This window comes from Candida orthopsilosis (assembly GCF_000315875.1).
Source record: "Candida orthopsilosis Co 90-125, chromosome 6 draft sequence".
Lineage (NCBI taxonomy): Eukaryota > Fungi > Ascomycota > Pichiomycetes > Serinales > Debaryomycetaceae > Lodderomyces > Lodderomyces orthopsilosis.
In genome coordinates this window covers 52,197-67,639 of record NC_018300.1, presented here as the reverse complement: position 1 = coordinate 67,639, position 15,443 = coordinate 52,197, and the positions used below count along the sequence as shown (strand labels likewise).

Below are 15,443 nucleotides of genomic sequence, written 5' to 3'. Positions count from 1 at the left end.
CAAGAATCACCTTTAAGGCCGCTTGGTAGCCACAATCTTTTGGATCAAACCTTCTTCTTTCTTTTGAATAATGTACTTAAGACCCAAGTGATTGTTGGTGAAATGAAGTTCCTTACAAATATCAATGAGCTTGTACGTTGTATTCTGATCCGAACCTAGTTGATTAACCTTTATCACTTGTAGCCTATTGGGTGAACCGAAATTAAAAATGAGCTCTTTCAATACTAAATTGATTTGATCAAAGTGGACTGTTTCAAAATCTAACATGACCAACGTTGATATATTGTCTTTGATCAATCTTGCTAATAAATTGCAAACCAATTTTCCTGGAGAACTTCTTTTGTAATAATTTGGGTCCGTTGTGATTCTAGTTATAGGTCCCATGATTGTGTCATAAAAGGATGAAAATCTTGTTCTTCTAATGCAACAAACCGAACTAAATTTCAACCTCTTTAGCTTGAATGTGGGAACATTAAGAATCTCGGTCGTTGTAGCTCTTAATCCATTCTTAGTTAAGCATAAATTCAACTCTGTTACAGTAGGGGGTAATTTATAAACGATGTTGAGTAAATCTTTCAAGGAAGTACTAATTGAAGCTGTTTTTAGATTAGGAAACATTTCCACCTGCAGAATTAGGGATTTGGATGGCCTAACCACGTAAATTTTCCTAATCTTGCAACAAGCTCTAATTTGAATCAATTTCTGCAAATCCTTTGAGCTTGTTGAGTTCTCTGCTTTTCCTAGAACAAGTGGCCTTAACATGTACAAAATATGATAGTGTTCATAGTATATTTGTTTGCAAGTAAATAAAATTGAAAGAACGTGTTGATACTTATTGTCCATGTTCCACCGTTCATAGATGATTTTGGAGATGGCATGATGTGGGAGATCAACTAACGTGAGCGCTTGGTGTTGTTCCATGTTGTTCAAGGGAAGGAGATACTCCTTTGTTATGTTGCAAAATAAATTCTTCTTTGTTTGTGCAAAATTTTAAATTACAACGGCAAAAACTGAAAGTAGGAAGTTGATGTCTAAATACAATCTTTATTACTTTACTTTTATGAAATCCAAGTTGAGCTGAGTCGCTACTGGCATTTAACGATGCCTGTGCAAGGTATGAGTTTTTTTTAAAGTATCCTGGAACGATAGTAAGCTGAAACATGCCTTACATTGCTTTAAGAATAGCCTGTCATTCATCAATGTTGGAAATAGTTTACTTTCCACGGTTACTCTCTATCAAACCAAAACTGTCAACCATAATTTCCTTATGTGTTCTATTATCAGCCCGCCCCCGGGACTATTAGGATGTCTTTACATAAACACAGGTAGCGCATCCCAAATCTCGCCTATCAAATCACAAACTGTGAAAAAAAGAATGGGATCAACTTTGCTTAACATCAGCTACATCCTCGCAAATAGGTACACACACAATGAAGTCATCAATTAGGCTATTAAAACACACAATAAAGTTTGTTGGTGGACCACACCCTGTCCCAAGTATGTCAAACGACCAGTTCATTATGTCAACTTTGCTCCAATTCTTACTAACATTTCTTTGCAGAACCTCACCCAGCGGGCCCACATCCACTTGCACCCAAGGGAGTAGTACCTGGATCAGTTGGTGTATCGTCCAGTGGTTCCCAATCCAGAAACTTCCACCATAAGAGCCCTGTTGAACCACAAAATGGAGAATATTTCTCAAGAAGTGAATTACCAAAAAGATTTAGATATCCAACAATTAAAGATTGGGAAATTGATCAAGTAAGTAGCGGGGGTGCAGATGTTGTCTTTTAAGCAGAGAGCGGAGCTATTTATAAACGCAGATTTACTTGGTTTGTAGAGATAAATTGGTGAAATACACAAAGTACATTTTAAAAGTCTTGAATTGTGATGACGTGAACACTGTTCCATTGCTGATGGCAATTGTCTACTGTTTGTAATTTCTTAAGCTCTCCTTTCGTTGTGTTCATGCAATTGTGTTGTAGACTCTTCTTCTCTGTGCCAAACCTTCAAAAGCCGCAATGGCAATAGAGACAAAAAAAAATCGCCACTAAGATTTCAAGTCCTCTTTGCTCAACAACAGCACATACATCAATTAAACACCATGAATCACGATCCATATCAATGGGGTAGACCCTCGAACGAAACTTACGGCGCTTACAATTACAACATTGCAAACGCCAACAATGAAGAATTCAAAGATTACAACCACCATGCACATCAATTCCCCAAAATGAATACTCAACAACCTATAATCACAGGTACATCAGTTATAGCCTCCAAATTTGCCAATGGTATCATTATGGCTGCAGATCATGTAGGATCTTATGGCTCATTGTTGCGTTTCAACAACATAGAAAGGTTAATAAAAGTGGGACTGGAAACAGTTGTTGGAGTATCTGGTGATATTTCAGACTTTCAATATATAAAAAGACTCTTGGATGAGTTGGAAATTGAAGAAGAAGTGTATGATAATGATGGTGGTAATTACTTAAAAGCCCCAAATGTGCATGAATATTTATCAAGAGTTATGTACAATAGAAGGTCTAAAATGGATCCATTGTGGAATAGTATTGTTGTTGGTGGATTTGATGCCGAAAGAAAACCATTTTTGAAATATGTTGACTTGTTGGGAGTCACCTATCATGCATCGACAATTGCCACTGGGTTTGGATCGCATTTGGCTATCCCATTATTGAGGAATTTGATACCAGAAGATAAGGATTATGTCAAGGTCAATGAAGATCAAGCTAAGAAAGTGATTGATGATTCAATGAGAGTTTTGTTCTATAGAGATGCAAGATCGGGAGAAGTGTTTTCGTATGTCGTGATCAAATTGGATGAAGAGTCGGGAGAAGTTATATTTGAATTTGTGAATGATGCCAAGGTAGAGAACCAAAGTTGGAGATTTGCAAAGGACATCAGAGGGTATGCTAGTAAGCAACAATAGAGTAGGTAGCATCTTGTGTCTAGAAAAAGAAGCTGTTTCTTTGTCATTTGACTCTTCTGTAGGATCGTCTGTTCTAATATAATTGCATTTACCATCACCTTTAGCTCAACCGTGTAGTCAGGACGGCGCAGAGCTGTATATGCCTTTTGTCTGCTCTATAAAGGGCCCACAGTTCAGCCTCATATGTAAATCGTGGCGGTTTTTGTTTTTGTGCCTCCGCATTTTTATCTCGTCTAGAATTACTTTGACGTATACACACTGCACCACCACAAGTGCAACTACCAAAGCAAATATTCCCATATGTCATTTGAAATAACGTTCTTGGGCGCCAGTGGCGGTCCACTAGAAGGAAACACATGCTCACTACTACTTAAATCAACTGAGATTAGCTATCCAGAGTTATTAGAGTTGGAAACTGATGTAGACAGCAATCCACATACGTACAAGTCTAACACTGAAGAATTATTATGTATTGATGCCGGATCAGGTATGGGCAAACTCACGGAGATTATATACCAGGAGAGCAAGTTTCATAAATCGGCATGCAACTTGTTGAACTATTATTTCGATTCTGAACCGATTGACTACTATTACCACAAAGGTGTAAAACGTATTGAGCCCTTTGTCAATTTCAACGAATACAATACCATCACGTATGCTAAGCTATTGTTTAACAAGTTGAACAATTTCCTAATAACGCATCCTCATTTGGATCACGTTTCTTCGTTGGTTATCAATTCTGCTGGCTTTACAGCAAATAATCCACCCAAGCAAGTTTTTGGATCGAAATACACAATCAGATCGCTTCAGCAACATTACTTCAATGGGATAGTGTGGCCGAATATGCCGAGTTTTGATATTCTTGAGTTGACGCAGTTGGAGTTTGAAGGGGCGTATAAAATTGGGGATTACACTGTTCGAATGTTTCCATTAAGTCATGGTGAGTTAAACATGATTGAAAGTAAGAAAGCAGGGAGACACTCAAGTATTACCACGATCCCTGCAGGTGTTAACGAAACACATTATACAAAGTCACCAACTGATCGAAGAAGTTCTGATCCTGATGTGCATCATTACCAATCGACGTCATTCTTGATCTCAAGAAACGATGCGTATTTACTTGTATTTGGCGATTTTGAAAGTGACATGGTTAGTAAACTTCAACGGAATCAAAACATTTGGAAACACGTAGCACCAATAGTATTGCAGCGTAAATTGAAAGGTGTGGTTTTAGAATGTTCAAATGCTCGAGAAACTGATCCAAATAAATTGTATGGTCATTTGACTCCAAAACATGTGATTTATGAACTTAACCAGTTGGAGCAGGAATGTAAGAAGCTAGGAGGTGGTGGCCTGTCATTGAAGGGGCTCAACGTTATAATTAATCATGTTAAAGAGCCAATACTATCCAATATTCGTGATGTTACTGATCCACGAAAACGCATATTAACGGATTTAAATAGGTACAACGAAGAAGAAGGTTTAGGGTGTCATATATCAATCGCATTAAGTGGAACTACTATAGTGTTGTAAATAATGGCTAGACAAAAATATTATGCAGAATTATTCAGAGTATAGCATTTATTCTATTATATAACTTTCTGAAATGACATTGGCATGTAAATCAAACGGCAACGATTTCTCATCCTCGTCATTTGAAACCACGTCAATTATAGATACACCGCCCAATGAAATGTCACTTTCAACCAAATCAACATTGTTGATATCAAATTGTACTTCCAAGGGGAACAACGATTCTTCGTCGCCACCTTCAACGGGTACAGCAAATTCAAATGAACCTTGTGGGTCATCAAGAACAATTGAACCGATGTTGAATACAATTCCAGTCTGATCCAAAATGTCATAAGATATAGCATCGTTACCTTCTTGTAAAACAACATCGTGACTTACAATTGGAATCAATACTTTAACATTCTCAACTTTAAAAGTTTCATTTGGATGTGATGAAGTGAAATCAGACGTTAATTCATACTCTAGCGTAACTTGAGCAGTAGAGTTATCATCGATATTGACCCAAGCGGTAATCAACACCGGAATTGAAGTCAAATCATCTTGTTTACCAACATATCTCCATCTCAAAACACCCAAAGCTTGATCATTCGATGGGAATGTTTTGGATTTATCCTTCACGGTCAATATACTTTCATTTTGAAACAAGTTACGATCAACATTTGGGTGGGTCTTGTATTGTTTCTTGTCGGCTTTATCACCGATCTTCAACAATATCTTTGCATTGGCTAATGATTGGTCATTGATTCTCAATTGTAAATCACCTTTGACTTCGGAGGATACAACTGATCCTTCACGAGATAAACGAGCATTGACTTTTTCATTAACAGTAACAAGTATACCATTGTTGGGTATTTTTGGAGCTTGTGGTCCAGGAGAAGCTGTTTTGGATGCCGGTGCAGGTGATTGTTGATATTGTGGAGTTGCCGATGAGGATGGCTTGCTGAAGGCGGGTTGATTACTCAATAATGGTTCATTAACTGGTGCAATTGGCTTATTTGTTTTTTTACCCAATTGTAGTCCACCACCTCTTGGTCTTGAGGTGAACGTAGATTTGGGTTCTTTTTCTGTTTCGATAGGTAAAGGAGGTTGATAAACTGGTTGTGTAGTAGGTTGACTCAAGTTCGAATACGAGGCACCACCGGAACCACCAAATCTTTGACCAAAATCATCGTTGTTTCTATTAGCCAATTCTCTTCTTTGAATCTCCTTAGCTCTTCTTTTCCTCTCTTCAGCAGCTTCAAATTCTTTATTTCTTTCAATAATTTCTTGGATTTTCTCTTCATGAGAATGCATTTCCAAAAATGTCTGAACTTGACTAATAGTTAAGTTCTCTTTATATCCCATATTAATAATTTCATCAAATGCATCAATTATATCGAACGCACAATCAAAAATTTCTCGTTCATCAACATTTCGTAACAAGTTACTGACAGCTGAGGCGAAAAGATGTAAAGTATCAATATCTTGCAATATGTTGGAAGTCTTGTTTGAGATTAAAACAATGTAGAACTCTTCCAATGGTTGATAAACATATCTGACATTCTCATCTTCAACGGTGGTATGTTGACTTGATGAATTGGAAATCAAACTTGGGAAATTAGCCAAAAGGGCAGTAATTCTGTCTTTGGAAATGTCTCTGAATTGTCTTGATAATAATGGTTTACCACCACGGGTACAGATTGAAGCTGCTAAAACGACCATTGGCGGAAAGGAATTGGATATATGTGTTGGGTGATGTCCTTTGTTGTTGGTTGGTTCGTTTGCAAGTGTTGTTGAAAAAAACGACGTGTTTGAATCGATCGAAAAAATGAAAAGTCGTGCAAATGCTAAATTTTGTGTCGGTAAAAAGTCATTCACGACACGACAATGTAGTTCTTTTTGCATCCAAATTGGAATTGATTGCAGGCATGCGTTGTACACCTTCCACCCTAAGGAATGTTTTGTTTCGGAGTCCAAAGACATATACATGTTTCATAGTTAAGGGAATGGGACTATTGCAAAAGAGTATTCTTTGTTTTTGTTGTGTATATTGAAGATGAGTTTAAATTTAATAAACATTGGTTTGAGAACTTCACAAAATTTTCAAAAATCTACAATTATTCTACGAACATCATCGTACTTTTAAGATAAACTATTCAAAATTCTCTACAAACTTGATGGATTGTAGATAACTGAAACACTGTTGTTCTAGACTTTTGTACCATTAATTATACACACATGTCCACAATTACGGAATGGACAGCATTTTTAGCATATCTCCTCCAGAAATGTAAAATCAAGCTTACACTAGAATTGAAGTTAGTAAAATTCAAACAATGACATCTGCCACGAACACATACCAATAGTTCAGGAGTCACCAACTCTTTAAACTTTTTCAATTTTTCATCTACACTACTAGCAATAAATTTCTCAAGCGAAGTCATCTTCAAAATCTCTCTTGCTTGAAAATACGTTAATCCACATTCACACAACAATCCATATTGTTGATTTTCCAAATCTATTGGCTCATCGATCAATTGTCGTGGTTCCAGTTCGATTACTTCTAATAACCAGAGCAAAATATCTTCTTTGGAGACAAATAGGAGCTTGATATTAATGGCAAGACAGATGAGTTGTAATGTTTGCAACTTGATACCCGCGTATTCAACAAAAGAAGGGGTATTGACAACAGAAACAATGTATAACTTATGGAAATGTTGCTTCATGGTTAATAGCTCTTGAAGGATTAAGAATTCGGTTGATTTTCCATCGCCTTGGATTAGTAAATCAGCTGGGGTTATGTAGATTGCTGAAGTTGCGTTAATGACGATGTCAACAGCATGACTAAACTTGACTTCAATAACACCAAGTTTTTCACTCAAGCTCCTGGCTGTTGTGTAGTCCTTGTTCCAGAATGATTGTGATAATGCAATGTATTGATTAGATGGGAATTGATAGTTTTTGGTTGATTCGGAGAACGATGAGTCGAAAAAGACACTGTATTGGGGAATTTTTGACTCTGTGGATGTATCCTCTTTAGCTTCCTTTTTATCCTGAGCTTCTTCCTTGTCATCTACCTCTTCCCTTTTCTCTTTGGGGCGTAGAAACAGTAACAAGGCAAGTTCTTGAGGTATATCAACCACTTTTGAATTCAATTTGCGTTTCTTTGTTGCCACCAACTTCACCAATGCATCAGTATCATCGTGATAAGTTGCCAAGTTTGTCGTTCCATTATCAAGTTCAAGTTGTGTAGTTGTTGATTGTTCTTGCAATTGAGGGTAATCCAAAACAAAAGTATTTTCAGTGACACATGGATCCAACTTGATATCATCGACAGTGGCAAATTGTTCCAACTGAGCATCGATTTTAGAATCAAGGTGCTCAACAAGAAAGTGACTTTGCAAAGTTTTGATATCAGTGATTATTGGCTTCCATTCCATTTCAACAATGAGCTGATACTTGTTCAAATGCCATAAGTTGGTATTATAGTGTTTTTCCAGATACAATTGTAGGAAATATTCAGCTGGTTTGTTTTCCTTTGGGTTGGCAGTTGCTATTGGTTGTACCATATACTTTCTACTATGGATTGGTTCACGTTCGAATAAAAACATATTTATATCATGAGTATCGTAGTGCTGAGTCACGTTTGGTTCCTCCCAATTAGGGAAGTCGAATTCAAACAACTGGTCTCCTTTATTTGGAATAATTGTTGGGAAACTAAGTCCAATAGAATACTTGGTGACTAAGTTATGTTGTTCAGGCAATAGGGTTAGAATATCGGGTTCAGAAGGAGGTAATTTGGAATCAGGTTGTTCTTCAATTATGCCAAACAAGCTTATCTTATCATTACATTCCCATACTGATAAACTTGGCTCCCTAGGAGTCGGTTGTGGCTGTAAAATTATAGGCACAGGAACAAAAATATTATTCGAGATGGATTTAAGCTGCAATGGTTCAAGCTTGTTATCGTGTTTGCCAGCGAAATACTCTAGGATAGGCTCTTCCAAGAATCCAAAATCTCTATGCGGCATGTGCTGTAAGCTGAGCAGTGGTGTTGGTACTGGTCGACATACTTGGCCAGAAGCAATCTGTTCAAGGTACGAATCCCACAGGATTTCACCTTCATTTGATTCAAAGTTGCAATTAACATAGTACTTTTCAGCAACAATAACAGACTCAAACTTAGGATGAAAATCAACTTCAATAGGTGCGAGTTTCAATTGATGGACAAGTATTTGCGACACTTGTTTGCTAACTTTAATAACTTCATAGTTGAATTTAGGTATAGTATTGTCAACTTGTGGTAATGGCCATTCCGTGGTATCGACAACCTTTGTAACAAGGTCAATGAACTTGGCTGGGGGTACAATCATTGTTGGTTAAACATGTTTTGATAAGGCTTGTTGAAATCTTTGCAACCAAAATTTGAAAAGATTTTGAGTGTTGATATTTTTCACTCACATAACAAATGATCTATGACGGTGGAAATCGCTCTTGAAAATCCACCTTCCTACATGATGGTTGGAGATCCGACATTATCGCATCAATGGTCGTATCATCAAGGTAAAAGTAGATTAATGGCAAAATGCCTCCAGCTAAAACGTTCGTTTACTTAATCCCTATATTCATGTTTTTAAATTCTGCACGATTAATAAAAATTTGACGAAGTTTGCAAAACCCACATACACAACAGATAGTCACCTTACTGTGACTGAGCCGAGGTTGACAGTCGTTGCAAAAGGTAAATCGTCGACTATTTTTGCATAGAAAGCCAATCCCGTTACCAAAATTCCAATTCGAAACCAGAAAATAAAAAAAGAAGACATTACCGTGGATTATCACTTGACGATCACTGAAATAATAAAAACCTTCCAAGAATATGAATTACAATTTAGTGGCAATACAAAGAGCAACTTTATTTTCAGGGGTTAATGGAAAGAAGGAAGAACCTGGGAATGTGTATATCGTCATCTACAATGAAACATTGATAGTAAGTAACATTCCTCTTTAGTGAAACATTGAGAAGTAGGCAAGTTTACAAATTTAGTGAAAGTATAAACAATACATATACACATTAAAGTATAAACATACACACAAAGAATAACCAATTTTTGATTTTGTGCACACGACTAAGTCAAGCTAAACAACAAACAATATGTATGGCTTACTTATAGCCATACCCTTTCTTCACCTTATTAAGCCTTGGGAATTTGAGTATGAACGAACGTTCATTTGATAAAGGATTGGTATTGATCTCTTGTTTCAGTTTATAACATTTTATTGTAATGTAATAACACGTCCCAATGTATAGGTTATGAGTTGTGATTGATACTCCAAATAGGAAGGTAGTGTACGATTTACTAAAACCGTCTTATTGGCACGACATATATACAGGACGTTCCTATGAATAATGTACCTGAATATAACACAAAAGACCCACAATACTGCACAGTACAAAACCTATGATGTAATCGATGCACTTCAACGCTAAAGGGGAAAGTGGCAATGCATAGAAGATGAAGGAACTCATGGTTTTCTAATGGGTGGGGTGGGGGTGTGCACAGATAGTGTTCAAAGCCCAAGTGGCTACGGCCTACTACTAACTTAGCCTCATAGAAGAGCCACTTACAATAATATACTCTGATTCAATCTTCAAGGTAACGCAGCTTTGTTTGGAAAGAAACGTATGGCGACTGTTACCGAGGGTTTTTTTTGTTTCCCACTGCAAGGTGTAGTCATCATCATTATCATCATGTGAAACAATATACGCATTGTTCTTTTGTTTGTTTGTTTGTTTATTTGTTTGTTTGTTTGTTTATTGTAGGTGTTTTGGGGGTGTTAAAAAAGAACAATACGGCACGAATTTTTATAAAGGGGAAACACTCTATTCAGGAACAATAGAGAAACAATAGGGAGGAAAAATTTTCTTATTGGGTTTCAGGGGGACATTTTTTTAAACGCCAAAAAAATGTGTCACCTCTTAAATCAAACAATAGAAAAAGCACTTCTTTCGACAATTGTTCATTCAACATACCCTTAGGTTTCTTTGTTGATGAAGATATAAATTGACAAAAATTTCCCCTTAAATCACTCAACCTTCATTTTACTTTCCTTAGTTCATCGTTGAAAAGTTTTATTTTCTTATACACCAGGACAACAAAAAAGTTTTGAAAAAGAACGTCCATCGTTGATTTATACCCTTATACTACTGCATACACCACATTCATTTAGTACTCAAAGAGTTTAACTAACTTTACATTTCGCTCATTCATACTATTAAGATGCCTACTACTTCATTACCTTCCAGCATATTGCTTGATAAATCAGCAACTACTGAGATTTCCACAGTAACGCCTTCATTGTCCAATCTACATTTAGCCACAAGCATACACAATTATGCCAATGGAGGAGGCTCAGTACAAACAGTGGGCGTCTCATCATCAACATCGTCATCATCACCCGATTCATCTGACTCGGGGTCATCTTCATCATCAGTCACTGGATTAATTTATGCTAGTGAATCGTCGGATTTAGCTGGTGCTACAGGATCATTTGCTGCTAGTTCCGATGTAAAGACATTAAGCATATCATCATCATCAACTAGTACTAATGGTGGTTCAAAGTCAACTGGTGGTTCTCTTGATCTGTCTTCGAGTACTGCTTCTGCTTCTTCTGAAAATGGAGCTAGTGGATTTGTTGGTTCAGTAAAGAGTAGCAAATACTTGCTTGTGTTTTCATTGTTTACTGTTGCTTCGATGGTTGTTTCACTTTGAGGAAGAGAAGAGGATTAGGGTCTCTCGGGACTAGATGTGTATGCCCTTTTGCCTTGGGGCAAAATTTTCATGATTTCAGTTCGTTGGTTAATGATTATTAGAAATTACTATATTTAGCTTTAGATAATAAAACGTTTAATTGATTTGAATGACTGCTTGTAAATGTAGTAGAGCGATATTTATCCCGTGTGGTGTAGAGTCTAGGTAATGGTAGTTATCCATGATCTTTATTTTTCAATCCTTTAACAGGGCAGAAATATTCTATGCAAATATCATTTGATGTCCACTCAATAAGACTTATTATGCTCGCCAATATTTAAGTCACTTATACTTTTGAGCACTCTAATGCTCATCTTCACCTCAGTGTCCTTTTGAGACTATCCTCGGAGGAGACTTTTAGAAGTGCCTATTAACATTATATACATAAACATCACGCTAATCTCTGATCGTACTACAATGTCTATTAGAACAGCGGAGATTACGTGCTATCAGCTTCTCCCTGGCTGTATGTGACGCAATAATACGGCTGCTATTATAGAACATTTTTAATGTTTGCTGCATCGTCTAAGTTGATAGAACGCCTTTACAGTAATCCAAGAAAAGCGCGGAATCGGCAACTCCAACTCGAACTTGCATGAGGCGTAAATCGCTACCTATTTGGGAGATCCATGGAAACAAGTGCGAGGCTGCATATGTAGTTCTTATATTCCATTTGATAAGAGTTTAAGGGAGTTGGCTGTTTAAGGACTTTGTTCAAGAGGAGTGAATCTCCTTTTCGGGTTTATAACTCCTGGAACGGAATTAGTTTCGGGGAATGGAAAAAACGCAAAAAAAAAGTAAGAGATGGTTAAATTTTTTCCCGCTTGTGACTAAATTTGGTATTAGCCGCAAAAAAGAAAAAAAAGAAACGATGAATGATGAATCATAAAGTGGTATACATACGTTTTATAATTTTTTTCTTTCTTTCTATAACTACTTTGTCACCTTCATTAGTAATCAACAAACGTATCAAGGTGAAGAGCTTGAGCAAGTGAAGTTTCATTCCAAAAGGATTATTACTCATTCGCTAATTATTTACATTTTACTAGGTATTTTTATTTATTAACGCCACAACATTTTACTCCGCTCCAATCTATTAAAAGTATTCAATGACCACTACATCAGACGACAGCCTGTCCAAACACAGTGTGGTCGATTCAATGGATGTACATGATACGATAGAGCCATACGAGATCCACGCGATCCATTCACAAACTTCACAAACTTCACAAAATTCAGAACAAACATCACGCTTGACAAGGTACAGAACGGGCCATTCTGAATTATCACGTATAATCAGTGGTATACGAGATGATCAACAACTAGATGAGCAAGAAGACAAGAGATATAGAGAACGCGGTGATGCAGAATATATATTAGCTCAGGAACTAGATCGAGGGATTAGTCGAAATATGAGTCGACCTCAAAGCCCGGACATGGAGGGGCAAGAGTCTCTTCATGAGAATATTATTGAAGAAAAATTGGAAGGAGAAGCTGTTGTTGATGACTACCCTACCGATGGAAATTTTGCCTGGGTAATGTCAATTTGTGCTATGTTGGCTTCATTTTCTACATGGGGCGCCAATGCCGGATACGGTGTGTTTTTGAGTTACTACTTAAACTCAAATACATTTCCCGAAGCTACCGAGTATGATTTTGCATTGATTGGTGGTATTGTTGTGTTTGCGGCTAATTTCTTATCTCCATATAGTGCCATTTTAAACAAGGTGCTTGGATTGAAATGGGTATTTGCATTAGGTCTTGTTTTTCAAACTCTTGGATGGATTTCTGCTTCTTTCGCAACCAGAGTTTGGCACTTATACTTATCTCAGGGTGTTTCGGTGGGTATTTCGTTCTCGTTTATCTTCATCCCAGCTACTTTGGCCTTACCTACGTGGTTTGTTGAAAAGAAAGCCACGTCGATGGGAATTTGTGTTGCTGGTGCTGGATTAGGTGGATTGATTTTCTCTCTTAGTGTCAATAAAGTGATACAAGATACCGGTGATCAGAGATGGGCTTTAAGAATGGTTGGATTTGTCACTTTGTTTGCTGTGGTTGTCGTCATTGTCTTAATGAGACCTAGAAAATCATTGCAAATGCCACCACCAATGAAACAAAGATTGACTCGTACATACATCAAGGAAAGTTTTAAAGTCATATTTGATATTCGAGTGGTTAAGAATTATGGTATTCAAATTGTTGCCGTTTGGTTTGCTATTGCTTTACTTGGGTATACATTGATGTTATTTTCTATATCTTCATATGCTACGTCAATTGGATTATCCCATCAGCAAGGATCATCATTGACTGCCATTATGAATGCAGCTCAAGTTGTTGGAAGACCAGCTATGGGTCTTGGTGCTGATCGAATTGGTCGATCAAATTTTACTGCCGTTATCTGTCTACTCATTTCTATTCTCTTGTATGCATTTTGGATCAATGCAAAGACTTATGGGGCAATGATTGCATTTTCAGTCATAATTGGTTTGATAGTTGGTATTGGATCCTCTTTGGCACAGCCGCTAGCTGCTGACGTTCTAGAAGGACAATTGGAACAATTACCAGCAGCTTGGTCATCCATAAATATTTTTGTTTCCTTTTTCTGTCTTGTCGCTGAAGTCATTGCATTAGCTTTAGTGGTTGATGGGGCCTCCGATCCTTACTTACATACACAAATCTTTGCTGGTACTTGTTTCTTTGCTTGTTTTTTGGTCATGTTAGTGTTAAGAGAACATTTGGTTAGTAAGATTTTACGATCTCGTTATGGCGCAGCAAAGGCTGGATTGGAACAGATTAATGGTAATGTGACGAAATGTGGGTATTTAAAAGATAGTGATGGGAAGGAAGTTGATGAACAAGAAGGTGAAGAAGAAATCTTACTAGAAAGAGTTGAAAGGTACGAACATTTGTTGAGACGTTCAGTATTTGCATTCTTTGGTAGAGTTGTATATCCGATCAAAGTATGAAAAAATTGGAAACTAGAGAATTTAACGTCTCTTCTCTCGTCTCTACGCCTCTAAAGTTAACTTAGTTGTGTATTATTCTTTTGATTATACATTAGACCGGTTCCAGTAATAAAAAATACACGACAAATTCTTAAAACCTCTAATATACATAAAATGATATATGTTTCGTAAACCAATGACAAAGAAGACAAATCCTGACAATGATCCACTCTTCTCCACTTTGTATGTCCCTTGTGTCTCCCAAATAAATCCCTCCTTAACGGTTAGATTTAGCAACTCTTTCCAATTCATCCTTCTTCTTGATGGCATAAGAAGTAGAAGAACCTTTAGCAGCATTGATCAATTCTTCAGCCAAACATTCAGCAATAGTCTTGATGTTTCTGAATGAAGCTTCTCTGGCACCAATAGTGATCAAAGCAATAGCTTGGTTGACTCTTCTCAATGGTGAAACATCAACAGCTTGTCTTCTAACAGTACCTGAAGAACCGATTCTAGTGGAGTCTTCTCTGGCACCAGAGTTGATGATAGCATCAACAACAACTTGGATTGGGTTTTGTTCAGTCAAAACGTGAATGATTTCCAAAGCATGCTGAACGATTCTAACAGCCTTCAATTTCTTACCATTGTTTCTACCATTCATCATCAAAGAGTTGGTTAATCTTTCAACAATTGGACATTGAGCCTTTCTAAATCTCTTGGTGGCGTATTTACCAGCAGTATGTGGAACAAAGACTGGTTGACCAATTTGAATGTAATCAACTAATGAGACGTCTTTAACTTCAACATCTTGGAATGACCATTTGTTGAATAATTTAACTTCACGTTGAGCTTCTTGAACATCAAGTGGGATAGGGGTAGCCAAGTTGACAATGGTTAATTCTTCTTGGACAACTGGTTGTTGTTCTTCAACTTCAAATTGTTCTTCGACGTCAGACATGATTTTACTCTTGTTGTGGTTGGTAGGTATATCCTTTGGTTAGAGTCGTAGAAGTAAAAAATTCAGTATTATGTTTAAAAGATTTGATTTTCCAGTTTGTTAGTTTTTTGTTAGTTACAAAGAGGGAGGGAAAGAGAGAAAAAATTTTTGTTTGTGTGTGTCAGGTGCATAAAAGCATTCCCAGGGCTCGAGCCCTAGAATGTAAACAACATGAAATTTCAAATGGTAGCAAATTTTAATACTTCACTAGATGAAGCATATTGAAG

The 15,443-nt window shown here is 37.0% G+C and overlaps 9 protein-coding genes across 9 annotated transcripts; 5 read left to right on the top strand and 4 right to left on the bottom strand. All coding sequences in view use genetic code 12, as the record gives it.

Moving 5' to 3' along the window:
- Window positions 1–12: 12 nt before the first annotated feature.
- On the bottom strand, window positions 13–921 carry CORT_0F00500 (hypothetical protein; the record flags this gene model as incomplete). Its single annotated transcript, XM_003870360.1, has 1 exon — window positions 13–921. One exon carries the CDS (start codon window positions 919–921, stop codon window positions 13–15), a length of 909 nt encoding a protein of 302 aa, XP_003870409.1.
- A 509-nt stretch (window positions 922–1,430) lies between these two features.
- On the top strand, window positions 1,431–1,794 carry CORT_0F00490 (hypothetical protein; the record flags this gene model as incomplete). The annotated part of the gene is made up of 2 exons (XM_003870359.1): window positions 1,431–1,497; window positions 1,562–1,794. The coding sequence occupies 2 exons, from the start codon at window positions 1,431–1,433 to the stop codon at window positions 1,792–1,794; spliced, it is 300 nt and encodes a 99-aa protein (XP_003870408.1).
- A 310-nt stretch (window positions 1,795–2,104) lies between these two features.
- CORT_0F00480 (20S proteasome subunit (beta7)) lies at window positions 2,105–2,950 on the top strand (the record flags this gene model as incomplete). Its single annotated transcript, XM_003870358.1, has 1 exon — window positions 2,105–2,950. The coding sequence occupies one exon, from the start codon at window positions 2,105–2,107 to the stop codon at window positions 2,948–2,950; it is 846 nt and encodes a 281-aa protein (XP_003870407.1).
- A 300-nt stretch (window positions 2,951–3,250) lies between these two features.
- On the top strand, window positions 3,251–4,483 carry CORT_0F00470 (Pde1 cyclic nucleotide phosphodiesterase (PDEase), low affinity; the record flags this gene model as incomplete). The annotated part of the gene is made up of 1 exon (XM_003870357.1): window positions 3,251–4,483. One exon carries the CDS (start codon window positions 3,251–3,253, stop codon window positions 4,481–4,483), a length of 1,233 nt encoding a protein of 410 aa, XP_003870406.1.
- A 48-nt stretch (window positions 4,484–4,531) lies between these two features.
- On the bottom strand, window positions 4,532–6,451 carry CORT_0F00460 (Ret2 protein; the record flags this gene model as incomplete). Its single annotated transcript, XM_003870356.1, has 1 exon — window positions 4,532–6,451. One exon carries the CDS (start codon window positions 6,449–6,451, stop codon window positions 4,532–4,534), a length of 1,920 nt encoding a protein of 639 aa, XP_003870405.1.
- A 279-nt stretch (window positions 6,452–6,730) lies between these two features.
- On the bottom strand, window positions 6,731–8,835 carry CORT_0F00450 (hypothetical protein; the record flags this gene model as incomplete). Its single annotated transcript, XM_003870355.1, has 2 exons — window positions 6,731–6,769; window positions 6,823–8,835. The coding sequence occupies 2 exons, from the start codon at window positions 8,833–8,835 to the stop codon at window positions 6,731–6,733; spliced, it is 2,052 nt and encodes a 683-aa protein (XP_003870404.1).
- Window positions 8,836–10,743: 1,908 nt separating this feature from the next.
- Window positions 10,744–11,235, top strand: CORT_0F00440 (Fav2 adhesin-like protein; the record flags this gene model as incomplete). Its single annotated transcript, XM_003870354.1, has 1 exon — window positions 10,744–11,235. One exon carries the CDS (start codon window positions 10,744–10,746, stop codon window positions 11,233–11,235), a length of 492 nt encoding a protein of 163 aa, XP_003870403.1.
- Window positions 11,236–12,383: 1,148 nt separating this feature from the next.
- Window positions 12,384–14,240, top strand: CORT_0F00430 (membrane transporter; the record flags this gene model as incomplete). The annotated part of the gene is made up of 1 exon (XM_003870353.1): window positions 12,384–14,240. One exon carries the CDS (start codon window positions 12,384–12,386, stop codon window positions 14,238–14,240), a length of 1,857 nt encoding a protein of 618 aa, XP_003870402.1.
- A 256-nt stretch (window positions 14,241–14,496) lies between these two features.
- Window positions 14,497–15,177, bottom strand: CORT_0F00420 (Rps5 ribosomal protein S5; the record flags this gene model as incomplete). Its single annotated transcript, XM_003870352.1, has 1 exon — window positions 14,497–15,177. One exon carries the CDS (start codon window positions 15,175–15,177, stop codon window positions 14,497–14,499), a length of 681 nt encoding a protein of 226 aa, XP_003870401.1.
- Between the last annotated feature and the right edge of the window lie 266 nt (window positions 15,178–15,443).